Raw genomic sequence first — 13935 nt, 5'->3', positions numbered from 1 at the left:
TTTATATAGTGCATTCTACAAAATGACAGATAGAATCTGATTGGTTGCTATAGGCAACATCTCCACTTCTTCAAACACGCAGTTTAGTAAATCTAGCTCCAAATGTCTTCTCAAAAACATTGAACAGATATGAGATAAATGGGATGAGATCATCATAGATTTACCCACCAGTCGTCACCTACCCACTCAATCCGATGCCGAAAAGCACTATAGGGTCAACGTTTTCTATGTAGCTGTAGACTCCAATCTCTCTGGTTTTCATCCTCCATTTACTTCATTGGAAGTAATTTGTGACTTGTTTAAGTTTCTTTAGGAGTTAAACAAAATGAGTATTGAAGCCCTGTGCTCCGCAGATGAAAACTTTCAGCAACAACACAAGAAAGATATTGCCCAAGATCTCAGTGACACACTCACTTTCCTGAAGTGAATTTATAGTAGAAACTTTAAGCTGGAAAGCAGCCAAAGGAACTTCTTACAGAAATCCTAGAACTTTCTGGGGTGTTTCCCAACATCAGAGTTTATTTGCACATTTTCCTCAGTTTGTCAGCATCTGTTGCTTCTAATGAACGTTCAGTGTGCTGAAGAACGTAAAAAGCTATCATCGCTCAACTATGGGGCAAGAACATTGAATGGGCTAGCCATGCTCAATATTAACTGTGGCGTGGCACAAAAGCTGGATTTTTCCAAATCGATTGCAGAAAAAAAAGCTAGAAAAGCACTTCTAATTTGAAATCTCCAAAATTCCAGTACATCAGTATTATATATATATATATATATATATATATATATATATATATATATATATATATATATATACACAGTAATTATTTGTAAATTTTAATAAAGTTAAGCAATAAAATCAATTTAAAATACATTTTTATTGTTTTTGGGTTGTTTTTTTTTTTAAGAAAAGGGAGGTGTGGGGGCCTCTTAATTTGGGTTTCCCTGGGCCTTGATGAACCTCTGATAGGGCCTGGTTCTTAGTGTTGATCACTGAACATCTAGGTGGAATTGATCCACTATGACCCAGTATTCTAACATGCCCTAAACTATATCTGCAGAGCTCTTAAAAGGTATCCGATAAACAATAGAGATATTATATTTTAGAGGGAGAGGCCACTACAGTTTAAGATTGAAGGTATTTTTTGTGTTTTGTACCAATTTTTTGCATTTGGATTATGTGGTTTTGGAATGGAGATTAAACTTTGGTCACTCGTATACATTTTATACTGTTTTTGGGACAGTCAAGGTATTTTTTGTTAGTTGTGTGATGTCATTTGTAAAAATTCATGAATAGTCATTGAGGGATGTTCTGAAAAACGTAAATGTTGCAGATTTTTGAATGTTTTTAATTTTGTTGAAGGTAAATAACAAAGGCTCCAAATTCACACAAGACACTCAATAGTAATCATTTGTGGGCATTTGGAGAATTCTAAAAGGTATCCCTAATATTTACGATAAATTAAGATATTTCTAGAGCACTGACTCGAAGGGGTAAATGTATCAAGCTGTGAGTTTCTGGTGGGTTTGAAAAGTGGAGATGTTGCCTATATCGACCAATCAGGTTCTACTTATCATTCATTTAGTACATTCTACAAAATATCAGTCTGATTGGTTGCTATAGGCAACATCTCCACTTTTCAAACCCGCTGGAAACTCTCAGCTTGATACATTTGCCCCTAAGAGTTTTTTGTGTGTATCTTCATTGGGTTAATACTTTTTAGCAATGCATTTCCCATTTTATTTGTATTTTGTGTTGCAAATACCCTTTTTATGTTTATTGTTTCTCTGTATCAGAACTTTTTAAATTGCATTGGTTTGAATTTTGTGCCAGCATGTTTTAGGGAAAACTTGGATTGTGATGGAATCCGAGCTTGTTTTCTAGGAGTTCCAAATGGATAATCGTTTTGCCAGTGGATGCTTAGTAATTGCCAAATCCTCACTATAGGGAAATAGAGCTGATTACAGTACCAGTTATGAACAGTACAGTCATGGCCAAAACTTTTGAGAATGACAGTATTGAGTATTAGTTTTCACAAAGTTTGCTGTTTCAGTGTTTTTAGACCTGTTTGTCAGATGTTACTATGGTATACTGATGTAAAATTACAGCATTTCATAAGTGTCAAAGGCTTTTATTGACAATTACATTAAGTTTATGCAAAGAGTCAATATTTGCAGTGTTGACCCTTCTTTTTGAGGACCTTTGCAATTCGCCCTGGCATGCTGTCAATCAACTTTTGGGCCACATACTGACTGATGGCCGCCCAGTCTTGCCTAATCAATGCTTGGAGTTTGTCATAATTTGTGGGTTTTTGTTTGTCCACCCGCCTCTTGTGGATTGACCACAAGTTCTCAATGGGATTGCCATGTTTTGATCCCCGAGCCACTTAGTTATCACTTTTGCCCTGTGACAAGGTGCTGCCTCATGTTAGAGAAGAAATTGTTCATCACCAAACTGTTCTTGGATGGTTGGGAGAAGTTGCTCTTGGAGGATGTTTTGGTATCATTGTTTAATCATGGCTGTGTTCTTAGGCAAAATTGATTCTTTGCATAAACTTAATGTAATTGTCAATAAAAGCCTTTGAAACTAATGAAATGCTGTAATTTTACATCAGTATACCATAGCAACATCTGACAAAAAGGTCTAAAAACACTGAAGCAGCAAACTTTGTGAAAACTAATACTTGTGTCATTATCAAAACTTTTGGCCATAACTGTATAAAAGGTAGAATGACTATTTAAAATAAGAATCTAGATGTGTATGATGTCCATCTTTTAACTACTTTGGGGAATAAAGTATCAGAAATGTAACTCAATTCTATCCTTTGTATTTTTATATTATGCAAAACCATAGATTTATCTGTCTCTGAAACATCTTTCTTTTTAAATTGTTTTACTACAGCAGCAGTAACAAACATAAACTTCTGGGATTTGGGCCACATTACAGTATTTTAGGAGGGTCTTCCTAAGTCTTATTAGAACCAAGGCTCTCCCTACAGCTGGAGTGCTCCAGTAATGACATCACTGGGCTTTCCCATAGGTGTGGAAGTCTGGCCGCCTTAAATACTTGGCCTGGGGAGCCCGAAAAATATGGGAACCCTCACAAAACATCCAGTGCACTGAGGCCCGGTTCCTGTGGATGGTGGTGTAGAATAAAAGCTACTTCCTGATAAGCAAAGAACATAGCTCCTGGCTCCTGGCTCGTGCATACAACAAGGGGTTAAAGGAAGTAACTTAAAGCCAGGTGCAGCGACTGCAATTATCCGCAGATATTTATTACTGACCAGCCATGTGCCTTGCTGAATTAGGCCCATACATTTGTTCTTATTGATGTAAAATGTTCAAGCATAAGATAGTTGGGAATAATTAAGGAAATAATGCCCAGGCAAATATGAAGGAGTGAGACACCCTGAAACATTAATAGAGGTAATAACCTGGGTAAAACTGACAGAGCAATTCTATCTAGTGTGGCATTAATATCATATGTAGTGTGGCCTTTATGGGTTTTTTTGGCATTCATTGGGGCTTGCTATTGGTGCTCATATAAAAGGAGCGTGGAGATCCCTTTCCTTCCTTCCTTCCACAAGTATATTTGTAGTCGGTGGTGACTGCAATTCTTGGCACCAAGTCTGACTGTCAAGTGGACAAGAGATCCATCTTCAAATATATTTTTCTGTGTTGCGTAGACAATGTGCTTTACAGGTTACCTGGCTCCAGGCAGATCAGTTACTAAGAGCTACAGATAATGAAAAGTTTTAAGCTGAATATTTGTAGAGAAGTTTTTGCGGGATTCCTATATTATGTGATGGCCGCAGATACGAAGGTGTTTGCTTTCCCTGCGTCCCTCCGTTCCGCACCACACAGCCACTGCTGGTGTGTACACATCTAAGTGCAAAGCCAAGATGTGTCATAAGTAGGTTAGTGCAATAACATTTTTCCTACTGACTCACACAGCGCAGATATTCCACAACCACTAGTAATTCTGGCCGGTCGCAGTTATATGTGTACTAATTGTTTCCTTTTGCTTCCAAGAACTTCTCGAGTGCCAGCTCTATTCACTCCATATTCTGACAGGGATAAAACCCTCTAACACTGTTAACAACGCCAAAGTAAAAAAAAAACAAAAAAAAACCACACAGCCAGTTCTCATGGAAATCAGCCCAGCATTTGTACTTGCTAAAAATGTCAACTCAGGGCCAGTTCACATTTCCACATCTTTAGTTTTAATAAACTTTAAGCTCAAGTGTATCCAGAGAGAATTTGGTTTGAATCACGCTTCACTACTAACTCTTTCCAGCAAGATTGAATCGTCAAAATCCTAAAGAGACATCTCAGTTCTTCTACGGTAATGCTCTTGAAGGAATAACACTACTATTCCCATTCAGAAGTTGGTGTCATATTGCTGACGTGAGTAAACATTCATCTATAAAATGTGCTCAATGACGCCATCGCATGCATGCTGTTGGACGCTGCAGCAATAGGTGCATATGTGAACGCACAGATTGCTGGGATCCATCATTTCAGCACGTGGCTCTCCCTACCACTACCACCAGGGATGACAACGCCAAATGAGCAGGAGAGACCACCATAACAACAAGCATCTATACCAGCGGTTCTTAAAGTGTGCGGCGCGGCTCCCAGGGGTGCTGCAGCACTGTCACAGGGGTGGTGCAGCCAGGAAGAGAAAAAACAAACAAACAAACAAAAACTTACCAATCCGACGGTGCCCGGGACCCAGCATCCTCCCTCCTCGCTTGTCACTGAATGTCGGGCGTGATGATGCAGATGGGGCAGAGTGAGGGGACACAGAGGGGGGCAGAGTGATGGGACATAGGTGCGGCAGAGTGAGGGGACACGGGCACAGAGTGTGTGGACGCAGGGGCACAGAGTGTGTAGAGATGAAGGAGGGCACAGAGTGTGTAGAGATGAAGGAGGGCACAGAGTGTGTAGAGATGAAGGAGGGCACAGAGTGTGTAGAGATGAAGGAGGGCACAGAGTGTGTGGAGATGAAGGAGGGCACAGAGTGTGTAGAGATGAAGGTGGGTGCAGTGTGTGTGGAGATGAAGGAGGGCACAGAGTGTGTGGAGATGAAGGAGGGCACATAGTGTGGGGAGATGAAGGGGGCACAGAGTGTGTGGGGAGATGAAGGAGGGCATTATAGAGTGAGTTAAATGTAAATTATTCTTTGACAGAAATATAATTGAAAAAATTATATAAAAATATTATTTTCCCTTGGATTTCTGTGTATTTTTGCATACAACTAAATAAGAATTTCTGTACTGACCTAAATACTTATTACGCTTTTTTGACCCAACTAATTATAAAACGGGACTGCTCAGTAATTATTTTGGAGGGGTGCCTTGAAAAAATTATGGAGACTCTAAGGGTGCCGTGAACTGCAAAAGTTTGGGAGCCACTGATCTATACAGTACAGATAAGAGAAGTGAAAATGGAGCATACATAGAAGAGTAACAATGAATTATAAATATTACAGTAATAAAGATAAAGCATATTGGGGCCTATTTATTAAGCCATAAGGCTTTTTCTCACATGGTTTAGGCATTTATAAGTTACATAGCTATGTAACAAAAGCCTAACGCAGGATATATCATAGATATCTCCTGCATTAGGCTAAGTTTTGCATTAATCCGCAGTCACCATAATTTTCAATGGGGACTGCGGTCTGGGGCAATTTAATAAGCTCCAAAAAGTCTAGCTTTTCGAGGCTTTGGCCCATTGTCTAACCCCATATGAAGATGGTATGAGCCATTCTACCCTGCGGGGGGAGCATTGCGGTTGAGGGATCTTCGGATCTCTCACCGCAGCCTTCCTGGTCTCCTCTATGGTTACTATCGCAAAGTGGCTTTGGGCATGGGTGACCTTAGTTCGCACGGAAAGCCACTATGGGATAGTAACCAGAGGGGAGAAACAGACTACCACAGTTGTAAGGTAAGTAAAGTAGTCGCCGGGACAGCTTCCTATCGAATACGCTGTCCCGGGATCATTTTTTATTAAACTCATCCGAAAAGTCATCTGTCATTGTTGCAATGACAGATGATAATTATTGGGGCAAAATCCTGTTAATTAATAATTACCGTATTTCCCCATGTATATGACGCTCCACTGTATAAGACGCACCTATATAAATCATGTGAAAAAATTGAGGATAAACACTATCCTGAATTTTTTCACAGAGTAATTGTGCAGCATATACAGAGGAGAGACAACGCTATAGTCAATTCTGACTTACCCTGTGAGATGATTCCTCTGTCTGGTAAAGTCTTCTTTCTTCTGTCCGTCTGATCCTGATGCTGGAAACCCGTTTAAGGTCCTCTTCGCGATGTCCGGGTGTCCTTTCAGGACCTTGACAAGGTCCTGAAAGGACATCCGGACATCTCGAACAGGACCTTAAGCGGGTTTCCAGCATCAGGATCAGACGGACAGAAGAAAGAAGACTTTAGCGGACAGAGGAATCATCTGACAGTGTAAGTGCTACTACCCCTGTATAAGACGCACCCAGTTATTAGACCCAAAATTTGGGGGGAAAAAGGTGCGTCTTATACATGGGGAAATACGGTAGGCCCCATTGTGTTATATGTCAGTACTGACATTGCCTGATATCTTTAACAACTATAGGTGTTTACAATTGAGTATAGTATACTGACAGGGAATATAACTGTGGTTACCTGCAAGGTTTTTGTGTATTTAATATTAGAAAGGATACGGATGGGCTTTGGTATACATAGCATCAAACAAAAGTGTGGAAACAGTACAAATAATTAACGAGGATCCTCCCAGGGTATTGAAAATTGCTTGCCTTTATTTTACATTCTCTTCAAGCTAAGCTAGGTACACACTTGCCTAATTTTCCACCAACTTTTTATGCCGATCGATTTAACATCCGATTGATGGTCCGATTGCTCGGTCTGTAGACTGTATACACACCAGCCTCGTTTTAGACGATAAAGCGGCAGAACTTTCACTATAGTTAACAACCAAAAACACATAAAAACAGAAGACAACACTGTCTCTTCATTCATTCATACTTTTTTCCCTACAATGGATACAGTAGAAGAGTTTATTATGCACGAATAGTCGGCACCCACAATGCTCCATTCTGTCGGGTATCATTGCTGATTGGTCCACAGCAGAAGCGAACGCCTATGTGCGAGTGTTCAAAATTACTGTGGACCCTGTCTGGCGCCGAGGGATGTGAGAAGATGGCGGGTGAGGAGCAGGTGTCGGTGGGGGTTGGAGCAATGGAGGCGGAGATGTGGTGGGGAAGGGAGATGGTCAAGAAGAAGAAGAAGAAATAAAATTTACAGCAGTTAAAAGAGCAAAACCAATGAGCCCAAAAGCGGTGGAGATGATGGTAAAAGTACTGGACCAGTACGACTACTACTGTCAACAGCGAGAATACCAAAAAGTTAATAATAGAAAGGAGCTGAAAATGCAAAAACTACTGCGATTACTGAAGGTAAAACTTGGTAAGAAAATAAATAAATTCCAAGTTCAGAAGAGGTGGTCCGACCTTAGAAAAATAAAGAGCGAAGGAGACTGGAGCGTAGAAACATAAAAATTAATGGTGATAAGAGCAGCTTAGATACCACTGATACCACTTATGTAACACCTGTTATCAAACAAGAAAAGATTGATATTAAATACGAAGATATGAAAGAAGTTATACAAGAAAGTATTTAAATGAACATGTGTAGGCAACACAATGCTTTGGGCACATACCTGTACCGTTATAGTAACCTGTTTTACAGAACCTATGGAGGTTAAGCCCGCTATTGTACCAGAGGGACCACAACACAAACTGATCTCGAGCAGTGTGCAAGGTGAGCAAATGGGACTCTTTCTGGTGTTGGATAAAGACTTTTGTTAACTTTATTACAGATATAGAAGTTTATTGCTAAACATTTTTTATTTCATGTTTCGTAGATACCATCGTCATATCCGATGAAAGTTCTGAGGGAGATAAAAACGTCTTAAAGCTCAACGATTATTTTAATGAAATAACAGCGATTATAAGTGACGTCAAGAAAAAAATTAAAAAGCTTGAGAAGAATTTTGTTGAAATGTGTATGCTGTTTGAAACGGTTCTGCTACAAATCACTAGCACCTTTAAAGTGTAGTACTATTGTTATAACTTTTATTATTCTGCACTAAATATTTTTTTTCTGCAATGAAACTGTTGCATTAACACTGTGTGGGTTATTCTGGGTGTGCTACAAATATTAGTTAATAAAGGTTAATATTAGTTTATAAAGTTTCTTAGTTTATTAGTTTATAAAGGTATAAGTTTAGAAAGGGTAAATATGAATAGGTTCCCAATATAGATGTAAAGAGTTACATAACACACGTGCGTTACACACGTGTAATGGTCTGCAACCATACAGGTACAATACACATGTATACAAAACACAAAAAAAGTGTGTATTCTCGTACAATACATGGACACTGTAATAGAATTAGCCATTCTGACATACACATATTTTGCTCTACAAAATAATGTGTATTGTGTGGACCCAGGGACCTAATTAAGAAGGCAGACATAAGCAATACACATAAAAAATTAAGTCCTGTTGTGGAGTGAATACAATTGTGTATCTGTCCGCATAGGAATGAGTGCCCCTAAGAAAATTGCCTTGGCCATTTTAACATTCCAAATAAAAAAGTTAGTTATTTGCTCAGTGACTAATTGTTCCAGTATTATTAAATCATGTTCGTGTTATTAGTGTAAGCTATTACCCTCTAATTGTAACGATCAGATGATGTCAGTGGTATATATTGTTCATAAAAGTATTTATTGCATATAATAAACCACTAAACCAATACCCAATTGGTAATAGGCATACAAACTAGCACAAGTCAATGAAACATATAAATGCACCAATAATTACACTAAAGGATTACCAATAAATATGGCAACAACCAAATTAAGAGGTCATGGCTAAATAACTAAAAGATAAATAGATTAAAATAAATTAAAATACCACATGTATAAAAAATATCACATATATAAAAAAAAATCATAGGTTGTCGGAGTTCAATTTCATTGTCCTAATAACTAAACAGCAGCACAATGACGGTTTGGAATGGACAAATATTCCCTTTTCAATTACCAATGTCTTGTAAACTTGGTCCAAAAGTCTATAGCAGATAGTAGTATATTATATAGTATATTAATCCTATTACACTTAGGGATAGATTTACTAAACTGCGGGTTTGAAAAAGTAGAGATGTTGCCTATAGCAACCAATCAGATTCTAGCTGTCATTTATTTAGTACATTCTACAAAATGACAGCTAGAATCTGATTGGTTGCTATAGGCAACATCTCCACTTTTTCAAACCCGCAGTTTAGTAAATATACCCCTTAGTGCCAATGTACGCAGAATGCTACTTATTAAACCTGATTGGTCCACAACGTTGTTGTCCAGAAGTGTAACATTGTTTCAAAAATCCCATTTTTGAACTAGTCCCATACTTGGTAAGAAATATACGCACACCTTGGCTGTTTTATGCTTTGTAAATAATCTGCTGAAATGTATATTTACAAACAGCTGAAATCAGCTATAGTGTTAAACAAGTTTTAAATACAGAAGCGGTCCTACCTTATTGTTTGCTAAGTATAGATAACTCAGATTTGACAACTGTTCAAACAAGTCATCAGCCAACCCTGAGAGAGAGAGGGAGAGAGAAAGAGAAAGAAACAGCTTTAATATTGGCATATTGTCCATATTTCATTAATTTGCTACATCTATATATAGATCCAGATGTGTTTGTACTAGAATGTATGGCTGGCAACCAACTTTGTATCTCAGCCAGGTCTGACACAGTAGAACATTTTCCTATTTTCCTTTCAGTTAGTTTGCCTTTGAAGAGTTCGGGTTTTAAGTTGCTGACGCAGAGCTTGTTACAATGAGGGTGATTTAGAGTTGTACAAGAGTGCATTGTGTAGAATAATGTTGTGTGTAAATGTAAAAATAGCTGCATTGTGCATGTGCTCAACTTGCTCTGGTATTTCGTGGTACATGGATCTGATGCTTGTGGCCCCTTGATCCTGGAAAGTACAGGAAGTGAGTACAGACGACAGTTAAGCACGACTTGGGTCTTATTTTGGGTTAAATGTATCTTTGAAATACATTTCTATATAAACTGCTGTTACACAAGACGGGTGCAGCTCTCAAATTGATGATGCTCCACATGCACAAAGGACTTCTTTTTACATTGAATTCTTGGGCAGCACAGTGGCCTAGTGGTTAGCACTTCTGCCTCACAGCAGTGGGGTCATGAGTTCGATTCCCAACCATGGTCTTATCTGTGTGGAGTTTGTATGTTCTCCCTGTGTTTGCGTGGGTTTCCTCCAGGTGCTCCGGTTTCCTCCCACACTCCAAAAACATACTGGTAGGTTAATTGGCTGCTATCAAAATTGACCCTAGTCTCTCCCTCTCTGTCTGTCTGTCTCCCTGTCTGTGTCTGTGTGTGAGTGTGTGTCTATATTAGGGAATTTAGACTGTAAGCTCCATTGGGGCAGGGACTGATGTGAGTTCTCTGTACAGCGCTGCGAAATTAGTGGCACTATATAAATAAATGATTATGATGATGAACTCTTTCTCAGAAAAACAGCACTATAGTTTCGCCCTTGATTCTTGTCTATATATGGGAATGAGTATAACTTCAAAATACAGCGCAGGTGCTTATCTTACAACGATAGCAAAAAAAGAAATGAAGCTTGCCCTCTAAAATTGTATGACAGATGCATTTATTTTAGGCAATTTTACAGTCTGACAACTCCAATGGCTCCTAAATTCTGTGATTATTTTTGATTCTAGCCACAAATTGTTTGCTTCTCCCATAGGGCCTGATTTTAAGTTAGGAGCAAAGCAAAGGAGCAAAAATGTAAAATATGGGGACAGATTTCAAGATGGGGTAGGGCATGTCCTAGATCAACTTTAATTGCAGTGTAAAAACAAAGCTATGAAGTATTTGTGTGCTACATGAAAAAACAGCCAGTATTTTCCTAACGTGCAAAAAAATAAGTCCATTTGTACCCCCCCCGCATTGTAATATGGTTTGTCCAGGTGCAAAGTTTCTACTTTTCTTTGCTTTGCTCCTAACTCAAAATCAGGCCCATAATCTACACAACTTCCACACAGTATCCCAACAACGCTGTCGTCTCTATCTTATTACATAAGTTTCTGCTCTCACCTCTTGAAGTGAGACGATTGTTCTGTAAGTTGAGGGTTTCCAGTCTGTAAAGTCTGGTCAGATCTTCTGGTGGAATCTCTTGTATCTGGTTATTCTATACAAGTTACAAAAGGAGGTCAGCTCAGTGTACGGTGTTTCAGGCTATAGAGTACAGAAAGTAGGAGAATAGTACATAGTAATAAGCACAGAGTAGAGTGCGGAGCAGAGTGCAGTAAGTTCCCGAGCACAGAACAGACTGTTGAGTATTCATGTGTCTAGTCCGCTCTAAGCAACGGAGGATAGTGCGATCCCTCCAGTATCTCTCATCAATACATGCTACAGTATACACCCCCAATCTTGGCCTCTAATCCATGTGCTTTACTGTAAAAATAAAACTGTAAATGTGAAATTAGAGGTACGATTGTCATATGCACATTGAGAGAAGCACATTTTGGGGCAGCACGGTGGCTAAGTGGTTAGCACTTCTGCCTCACAGCACTGGGGTCATGAGTTCAATTCCCGACCATGGCCTTATCTGTGTGGAGTTTGTATGTTCTCCCTGTGTTTGCATGGGTTTCCTCCGGGTGCTCCGGTTTCCTCCCATACTCCAAAAACATACTGGTAGGTTAATTGGCTGCGATCAAAAATTGACCCTAGTCTCTCTGTCTTTGTATATATTAGGGAATTTAGACTGTAAGCTCCAATGGGGACAAGGACTGATGTGAGTGAGTTCTCTGTACAGCGCTGCGGAATCAGTGGCGCTATATAAAAAAAATGATGATGATACATTCATAAATTACATTTTCTTTGGCAAAAAATATGACAGTGTGTTTTATGCAGAGCAGTTCAGACCTGCAGAGATAGCTGGTTTGTAAATTCGGGGAGGTCAACGGGGAACTCCCTCAGGTTCACTCCTGCACAGTCCACGACCCCTTCTTGGGTACAGGTACAATCCTTGGGGCATTGCAGGGCTGTAGGGGTGGGCTTGGCCTCTTTCAGTACGCCATCAAAGTCTTCATAATTTTCCTCTTCTGTAGGAATCTCCAGTATATAGTCATACTCCTCTTCCTCTTCCACCTCCTCTTGTCCATGGATTCCATGGGAGGACACCAACATGAGCAAGAAGAGAGAAACCGGAACACTGGGACACATTTCAGAAAGGCTGGAAGAACAAAGAACAATGGACACAGTTTTTGGTTTGTGTTTCTTCTTCTTTTTTTTGGGGGGGGGGGGGGGGGAGGGGGTTGCGGTTACTATGTTTTTAATGAGTCTGGGATAAAGTAACGAGCAAATCACAAATTAATGCTAATCAGCTAATTAATACAAACATCTATTCTCTGCTTTATATGTTTTCTTTTTTAGACACTATGCTTTTCGGAGATATTTTTATTGTGCATTCCCAATAAATTGAACGTGTACAAATACATATATCATCTATGTGCATCCATATAAAATCTGTTCTGTTCCTCATTGAGCTCTAACAGAGCCTTGGCTATAACACACTAATATGCTGTTATCTATAACTACCTATTAAACATCAGCTTCCATTGCACTTAAATAATAAGCTGAAAGGTTGTTGTGGGTAGAATTAATGTTGCATTACAAGTCACCCCGCATGCCCACAACTTTGGGCTCGCACATATGCGTCCATGCAGATTCGCATGATTTTGACACTTACGCCAATCTACGTGTACTCGCAATCACGAACAGATTCAGACCAGGAAGAAGACGCAGTTACACCTGGGAAAGTCGTATTATTTGCCATTGGTCGGGGGCAGGTGCAAATTCCTGACGGTGATGGTTACTGGCTGTGATTGGCTGCTTGCTAATGCTCTGCCGAAACTGTGTATCTGCTATGTGTCATCCGTAAACCAGGCCCAAGCGCTATTAGCAACCTGCCCGAATCTTAACATTTGTATATACACACAATTGTGGCTTTTTTTTTTTGGCAATGCATTTTATGCTTGCAATTTGGGGCACAATTGCGGCTCTTAATGTATATGTCACACAAAAAGCTTAGGAAAAACATGTTTATTGTCCTATTTACTAACATTGTGCAACTGATGTATTAGACAAACAGCTCTGTTTCTTTAGTTAAAAACTTATACACAGTACAACTTATACACTTATACTTATATACAGTGATGTTAATATATGTCTAACTATATAAGGAGCGAGTTGTGGTTTCATGACCTCCAGTGGGGTTATCAGTATGTGATAATGCAAAAGTTATATAATAAGTTGTATATTATAAAGTATAATAAAAGAATATATGAAGTAAACTAAAAGTAATCAAACGTAAAATAAACTTAAAGGTATTAATATTTAAATGATTAAACCTCATTCCCAAACCATAATCTTGGCGCCAGATACAGTTACATTCATACTAAAATAAATAAAGGTACATTAATTTGAATACCACGTATGGTTCTGTACATTCATTTGAACACTACGGGCCTGATTCATTAAGGAACTTAAATTAAAAAGTTTCTTATTTCATTCTCCTGGACAAAACCATGTTACAATGCAAGGGGTGAAAATTAGTTTTCTGTTTAGCACATAAGTTAAATACTGACTGTTTTTTCATGTAGCACACAAATATCAACTTTGTTTTTTCATGTAACACACAAATACTTGATAGCTTATTTGTACACTGAAATTTAGTCAGTATTTAACTTATGTGCAAAACAGAAAACTAATTTTCACCCCTTGCATTGTAACATGGTTTTGTCCAGGAGAC

The 13935-nt window shown here is 38.9% G+C and overlaps 1 protein-coding gene across 1 annotated transcript in view; it reads right to left on the bottom strand.

Annotated features, from left to right (window-relative positions):
* PODN (podocan) overlaps positions 1–13935 on the bottom strand; it is a 50183-nt gene that overhangs the window by 26713 nt on the left and 9535 nt on the right. The window contains exons 2-4 of the mRNA XM_075182119.1: positions 12048–12357; positions 11217–11310; positions 9620–9684 (exon numbers count right to left, since the gene is read on the bottom strand). Coding sequence (XP_075038220.1) covers positions 9620–9684; positions 11217–11310; positions 12048–12347 — 459 coding nt within the window. The 5' untranslated portion in view covers positions 12348–12357. The remainder of the gene's footprint in view (positions 1–9619; positions 9685–11216; positions 11311–12047; positions 12358–13935) is intronic.

The sequence above is a fragment of the Mixophyes fleayi genome, chromosome 8 (assembly GCF_038048845.1).
Source record: "Mixophyes fleayi isolate aMixFle1 chromosome 8, aMixFle1.hap1, whole genome shotgun sequence".
Lineage (NCBI taxonomy): Eukaryota > Metazoa > Chordata > Amphibia > Anura > Limnodynastidae > Mixophyes > Mixophyes fleayi.
This window is presented reverse-complemented; position numbering and strand designations above follow the sequence as displayed.